Raw genomic sequence first — 7,511 nt, forward strand, 5'->3', positions numbered from 1 at the left:
TCCTGTAGTGCTTTTACATGTTGTATTTGTCTTAAACATGGGCTGGTTAAAAAAGGAGGAGGACTGTTTTCTGTCCCAGTCTGCCCCTGGGCACAGCTGGGATACATAACCATGTAAGCATGAGATAAAATTCTGTTGTCACTTTTTTTTCATACTTCTTGGCATTGTGAATTTGACATTACAATGCAATGTATGGTGACTATTCCAATTACTGGAGAGAAAAAAAAGAAGATATTTTTAACACAGACCCATAATTTGTCCCCAGGGAGTGAGCAATGCATGATAAATGAACCTCAGATTCCCTTGAAGTCTGAGAAAAATATGTAGATGAAGTATTTGAAATATCTACCACATGCATAGCATCAATAGAAATGAGTGACTCGGCACCGTGGTATGTCCGGGAAAGCTATGGGTTAATTTAAGACGGAAAGGAAACCTGTTGCCAATTAAGTGCACGAAATGCCACATGTTGCCTAGACACATCTTCAGATCGGCTGGAAAGATCAGTACATACCATATCCACTCAGGGAGAGAGAGGCTGGCAGTACATTCATTTGAAAAGGTTCCACTCATTTCAAAAGGCTACATTAATTGAGAAGGTGTGGATGATCTGAAAGCACTCTTTCCTTTCTGGTGGAAACGCTACGATTTAAAACGCGAAGTGAACCAGGCAGCTTATTCCCCTGGATTCCGGAATGCGTAAAAGCACCTGATGGGATGCACAATAAAATAGGCACAATTCTACGTTGGCTAAATAACTCTTCTTCTACATCGTGGATAATATGAACATGACTATCATAACTCCATTGTTTCTGCTCTGCTTGACATTGTTGGTCGGCACAACCGAGAGTGTGGCAGAGATATGCAGGGGGACGCACTGTTTCAACTCAGAGGACTGGACCAGACCTTGTACAGGGGCGCATTGCCAGCGGCGAACGGACGCAGCACCCCAACACTTAAACCCCGTAATGCAAGACAGGCAAGCGTTTGTTAAGCCCCTTTACCAGGATGCCCATACTAAACATCAGACCAGAAGTGCACAGGTACCATACACTATCATTCAACCACATCGTGGTGTCACGGCCACAAGCGACACGCAGAAAGAAAACCCAAGGTCCATTACCGCGGAGGTGTACCACCCCGGATGCAAAGGAGGGAATTGTCAAGCTTCCCAGCCGCGACCAACGAGAACTGAGAGTGTCCCCCGGGAATGCAAAGGGATTGAATGTAAACTGCCACTCAGGATGCGACCCAAGCCGAAGCCTCAACCGTGCATTGGCGACAGTTGTGTCACTGGTGGTGGCGAAGACCCGAGAGGGCAGCAGCCCCCCCTGGTTCATGACAGAGCGGCGCAATTTCTTGGAGAATTTCCGGAGTTTGGATCAGAACGTGGTTCATCGCCTCTTGGAATACAGTTGACATGCGACATCAAACCAGGTTTAGCATGTGACCCACTGATATACAGAATTTTCTATAATTTATTTAAAAAAAGATCATGCCCCCAAAGTAATTAATAGTTTAGCTAACAATTAATGTTAGTAGAAAAATATATAATTTCAGTTTACAGCCATGAGAGTTGAAATGTACTCTCAGTGAATGCAACAATAACCAGCTGGCCAGTGTGACTGAACTATTTAGAGGTACAGAAACTGTGAAAACGTTATAAAGATAGCTGTAGTGTGGGATAATTTATACTTTTTGAAGTGTTAAATGTAACACAATTAGAGGTAATTTAACACTTGCAATTTTGCAATATAAATGAGGTAAAATAGAGAATAAAGGAAGTAACAGTGTATAGTTTCCTAGAATGTATGAGTGTATCAGGATTTACCACCAATTTATCACTGCAACCTTTAATAATTCAGTCTGAAAGGTATTTTTGTATGCCGTTTGAATATAACCCCCCCAGAAATGTATTTCACTATGTAAATGATCAATGTGATGAGAATCTGTGCATGTGGGTGAGCACATGTATCCCTAGCTACCCTGTCCTCCCTCCAACACAGGCAACAATGAGGTGCCCTCGGAGGACACCCTGGTGCTGCAGCTGCGTCTGGCCAAGGGCCAGGAGAAGCTGGTGGAGGCACTGAAGGGCCAGCAGGAAGAAATCAGGGAGCTGCAGAGCAGACTGAGCCAACAGCAGGGGACGCTGGTCAGCCAGCAGAGAGAGATCCTGGAGGAGCAGAGCAGACTGAGCCAACAGATGGACCAGGTCTGGAACCACGTCTGAAACATTGTGGTTTCCCTTTGCTGGAGGGAAGATTTAATAGACATGATGCAACGCTTTGCTGTTGCCCAGCAACTTCAACATCTGCTTTGTTTATAATAATAGACCACTGGAAGGTTTAATTAATTACTTTTGGGCAACATTTTGGTCAATAAACGTTTAATAAAGTCTACCTAAAACCATCCAATAAAAGAAACAAACAAAACTGTTATTGCAGGACTCTGAAGGAGCTTGCTCTGATGAAGGAGCTTGCCCTGATGAAGGAGCTTGCTCTGATGAAGGAGCTTGCCCTAATGAAGGAGCTTGCCCTGATGAGGGAGCTTGCTCTGATGAAGGAGCTTGCCCTGATGAAGGAGCTTGCCCTGATGAAGGCGCTTGCTCTGATGAAGGAGCTTGCCCTGATGAAGGCGCTTGCTCTGATGAAGGAGCTTGCTCTGATGAAGGAGCTTGCTCTGATGAAGGTGCTTGCTCTGATGAAGGAGCTTGCTCTGATGAAGAAGCTTGCTCTGATGAAGGTGCTTGCTCTGATGAAGGTGCTTGCTCTGATGAAGGAGCTTGCTCTGATGAAGGAGCTTGCTCTGATGAAGGAGCTTGCTCTGATGAAGGTGCTTGCTCTGATGAAGGTGCTTGCTCTGATGAAGGTGCTTGCTCTGAAATGCGTCAACATTATTGAAAGTTGCCATCCTGAACCTTTTTTCAGTAAATGTATGTTTGGTCTCATCTCAGGTCAAGGCCCAGTATGGCCTACTCCTAGAGAATGTCAAGCAGATGTCCTTCCATGGCATGCAGGAGGAGCTAGAGAGCCACATGGTGGCCCTCAGAGGCCAGGCCAGGGCCCATCACACCCAGGCCTACGCTGTGCACAAGGTGGACATGGAAGCCAGAGTGATGGATGTAGACCTCCCCGTGTTGGCCTGCAGGTCCTGTGGAGCGGAGGAGTACTGCGACTTCAGGACAGGTCCGCCGCAATGTGAGAGGTGCACCATCTGTCCAGCGGGCTTCTTCCTGGTGTCCCAGTGCTCCATCCATGCTGACAGGATATGCCAGGTGAGTCTATAAAAGCTTGAATATTCTAGATGTACAAACACACCCATTCAGGAGTTGTATTTTATGAATCATTATTTATATTTTTACAGGACAGAGATGAATGCCTTGAAGTAGCAAACCTGTGTTCAGAACAGAAGAAATGTCTAAACACGCCAGGTAAGAAGGGTTTAGACTGTTTGGCAAAAAACTCGTACTGTATCAGTGTTAACCTATTCCCAAATCGTTTTTTAAGAATATGCTACATATAACAATTCCTCTTCCACTCACTCTATAAATAGAAATGTGCTACTTGTGTATGTGTGTGAGAGAGGGTTAACTTCTGTCCTCCACTGTTTCTATGTGAACCAGGTGGATTCAGGTGCCAGGGCTTGTCTGACAGAGAGGCCAGCACAGGCTTGTGTGGACATGCCTACTTCTACAACTCGGAGATGGAGGAGTGTCAGGCCTGTCAGGAGTGTGAGGTGGAGCAAGTGGCCACACCCTGCACCTTCACGAGTGACACCGTCTGCTCCACCCCCTCCACCACCGACAGCAGCAGGCTGTCCCTGTCCTGGGCTGGGGTTGTGACCCTGCCTCCTACCAAGAGCCACGCCCCTGGTCACGCCTTCCCCAACCTGCAGCTCCACATCCATGGGCGGGGCGACAGCAATCTGCTGGCCACCGAAGACGGCCATCTGGTGCTGCGACAGCACGGCCTTGTGTGGGCAGACGAGAACTTGGCCCTGAGCCATGGATGCCGCAGTTTCGTCCAGGTGTGTCTGCAGCTTAACACCAGTGACCTGACCGAGGGGCGGGACCTTAGTGGGGTCAGGGTGGAGCAGCGGGAAGTTAAGTCGCTCCAGAGTGCCAGTGTCAGTGGGGTGGCAGAAGTTGCTCCAGGAAGTATGCTCTCCCTGCTCCTCAGGAGTGCCAGCCACCATTGCAACCACACAAGCGATGGCCTGCACCTCCATGACCCATCTGTGGCCCCTCTCAGTCTCTTCTGGCTGTCCCACGATACCGGTGCCGTTGCCATGACAGCGCAGGCAGTGTCATCGGCACACTACCACACCAACTACCGGCCCGCCTTCAAGACCACGTCCACCTCTGACCCGTACGTTGTGGGGCTGACTCACGATGGGCGTGGAGTGCGCTTCACTGAAAGTGGCACAGTGCGCTTTGTGTTCCAACAGGCACTCTACTCCATGGGCCAGGCGTGCGTGACGGAAGGCTTTCACCTGCTGGCCTACCTCAACCACAATGGTAGCAGCATGGAGCTGGCTCGAACATATAAGACTGGTGTCCACTATCGCGACACGTCCATCTCCCTGTCGGCCGCTACCATGGTCGGCCCCGGCGATACTCTGGGCTTTGAGATCCTCTCCCCGGGGCAGTGCAACATTCGCTACTTCGGTGACGACTCCGGCATCAGCGCCCTCAGTTTGGTGTGGATCCCCACTGCCATCTCCTCCGCCCTCTCCGCCTCCGTGGCACGCACAGGCTTGCCCTCCGGAGCGGTGCGCAACAAGCCCTTGTATTTCCGCCAGGTGAGCCCACACATGCCGCAGATGCAGGTTGGGCTTCCAGGGAAGGGTCGCACTGAACAAGGACGTGAGTTTGTCTTCACGGAGAGCGGGACAGTCAGCTTTGCACTGGACCTGAAGCTGATCCACTCCTGCAACCCGGTTAAAATCACCCTGCTCCGACATAGAGGCGAGGGGGCAGGGGAGGAGGGCAAGCCAGTGCCCCTGGCCCAGCAATTCGGGGGCCCGATGCCAGAGGGCAGCGGGTGGGCAAGTGTGGGGCTGCGGGCCTCCTTCCAGGTCCACAATGGCACAGCGGTTTTTGTCACATTGGACTGCGTGCGAGGACGCATCAATCAGATCAGTCATCAGGCGGGGAGCGGCGTCTCCATACTGTGGGTGGCAGCGTAGCCTAGTGGTTAGAGCGTTAGTTCGAATCCCCGAGCTGACAAGGTACAAATCTGTCGTTCTGCCCCTGAACAGGCAGTTAAACCCACTGTTCCTAGGCCGTCATTGAAAATAAGAATTTGTTCTTAACTGACTTGCCTAGTTAAATAAAGGTACATTTTTTACAAATAAATATCACTAGTCTAGAAACACCAAACTAACAATACCTAAAGCATGGTTTCCCGAATGTTTTACTTATTCAATTAGCCTTTGATCAACAAAATTGGCCAATTTTAGCATGATTTACGTCATGTATAAAAAGTACCCTTACATATACTGACTTAAAATACACCAAAGGATGGTTTTGGTGAGTAGCAGAGAGAATATTTAAGCTTTATGGTCTTTTATGCATATTCTATATTGTATTTTGATATTATAAGGATGCTAGAATTAGCATTGTTATTCAACAATTCTTGGTATGAACCTTCTTTCATGTTGACATTTGCTGGGCGCATATCTTGTATTTACAGTGTATAATTGAGTTACTGCATTGACGCCAGAGCTTTATAGAAGATACTTAAAATTCTTTTTGCTTTCATCAAGGATAATTTTGCAGGGCTGGTTTTACTCTGAAGTGTGTTAAGAACATATGTTTTAGGTTAGCCGCCATTTTCTAAATGTGAGTGTGTCCGCTGCATGCCTTAGTTAATGACCATTTTCAGGAGACCCAGAAAGGGTTTGTACACTCGTGTGGAGGTCCACTTGTGTTAGACCAGCCACAAAGAAGTTTAGAATTATACAGAGTTCTATAGACAGTGACTTCCTTCATCCACTATTTAGACCAGCCACAAAGAAGTTTAGAATTATACAGAGTTCTATAGACAGTGACTTCCTTCATCCACTATTTAGACCAGCCACAAAGAAGTTTAGAATTATACAGAGTTCTATAGACAGTGACTTCCTTCATCCACTATTTAGACCAGCCACAAAGAAGTTTAGAACTATACAGAGTTCTATAGACAGTGACTTCCTTCATCCACTATTTAGACCAGCCACAAAGAAGTTTAGAATTATACAGAGTTCTATAGACAGTGACTTCCTTCATCCACTATTTAGACCAGCCACAAAGAAGTTTAGAACTATACAGAGTTCTATAGACAGTGACTTCCTTCATCCACTATTTAGACCAGCAATTATGCCACCAGCCAAAGTGGCAGTCTTTAATGCCGTAATACATACTTTGTAAATATTAAAACAGAAAACACTGATTATGACACCAAACCTCATTCTTATTAAGTCACCTGCATTGCTTGCTGTTTGGGGGTTTTAGGTTGGGTTTCTGTACAGCACTTTGAGATATCAGCTGATGTAAGAAGGGCTTTATAAATAAATTTGATTTAAACACTCACTGCTTTAAAAACGCACAAGACTGTAGGCTATATATTTTAATAATGGTTGAAAGTTTGTTATATATTTAAGCATTAATGCCCGAGGGGGTGTGGCATATGGCCAATATACCACGGGCTGTTCTTGGATATAAAACTTCAAGGTGCCTTATTGCTATTATAAACTGGTTCCCAACATAAATAGAACAGTAAACAAGTATCTGTGCATCATACCCATGGTATAATGTCTCTTATATAATTATACACACACAGGTGAATGAAATGCTGTTTCAGCCAATCAGCATCCAGGACCCAAGCTACCCAGTTTATAATATGTATTATAACACGTTATTATCTACGTTTTCACAGCATAATGTATAAATGTTACTACAAGCTGCCATGCTATATGTCCCTAACCCTAATTCTAACGTAATCATAAAGACAGACAATCTGTCATACTGTATACCTTTTGTAATCACATGTATAGACCTGCGTTGTCATGAGACATATCTGTCCTTATGGCTTGAATTAAACCCAGGTGTTGCCGGCAAAACAAAAAAGAAAAAAAGACCCAGATGTTTGGCATTGCAGATCAAAAGACACAGCAGGTCTTTCACGTTGAATTTAAACAGTTAAAATGGCATTCAAAAGAGGTTAACAGTTTTCCAGTTATAACCTCTCCTCGCTCAGAATGTTTCCAATGCCTTGGCTAAAGTTCAATACGTACAATACTCATCATATGAAATTCAATTCAACAGAGCAGGGCACACAATGTGTGAAAACGTCACCCTATTCAGAGCACGGTATAGTTTTATGTATAGTTTTCATATTGCTGCAGACTAGGGGGGATTCAATAACTCATGGTCCTAGTGAAGCCAATGAGCTCGTCTGTGCATGTCAGGAGATGTGATCTGTTGCTATATAAAGAAGGACCAAAAACCTGCAGACTCACCCACGTGAAAA

At 46.1% G+C, this 7,511-nt stretch overlaps 1 protein-coding gene across 1 annotated transcript; it reads left to right on the forward strand.

Moving 5' to 3' along the window:
- The first annotated feature begins 524 nt into the window (after nt 1-524).
- si:ch211-252f13.5 lies at nt 525-6,571 on the forward strand. Its single transcript, XM_046358189.1, has 5 exons — nt 525-1,437; nt 2,007-2,212; nt 2,954-3,274; nt 3,364-3,430; nt 3,623-6,571. The coding sequence occupies exons 1-5, from the start codon at nt 783-785 to the stop codon at nt 5,185-5,187; spliced, it is 2,814 nt and encodes a 937-aa protein (XP_046214145.1). The 5' UTR covers nt 525-782; the 3' UTR covers nt 5,188-6,571.
- The last annotated feature ends 940 nt before the right edge of the window (nt 6,572-7,511 follow it).

This window comes from Oncorhynchus gorbuscha, linkage group LG08, assembly GCF_021184085.1.
Source record: "Oncorhynchus gorbuscha isolate QuinsamMale2020 ecotype Even-year linkage group LG08, OgorEven_v1.0, whole genome shotgun sequence".
NCBI lineage: Eukaryota > Metazoa > Chordata > Actinopteri > Salmoniformes > Salmonidae > Oncorhynchus > Oncorhynchus gorbuscha.

What these genes read in the sequence shown, in the direction of transcription:
- si:ch211-252f13.5 (XM_046358189.1), top strand. Translation starts at nt 783, where the DNA reads ATGAACATGACTATCATAACTCCATTGTTTCTGCTCTGCTTGACATTG. An exon ending in GACATGCGACATCAAACCAG is followed by an intron (nt 1,438 to 2,006) that starts GTTTAGCATGTG and finishes CCTCCAACACAG; the next exon opens with GCAACAATGAGGTGCCCTCG. An exon ending in ATGCTGACAGGATATGCCAG is followed by an intron (nt 3,275 to 3,363) that starts GTGAGTCTATAA and finishes ATATTTTTACAG; the next exon opens with GACAGAGATGAATGCCTTGA.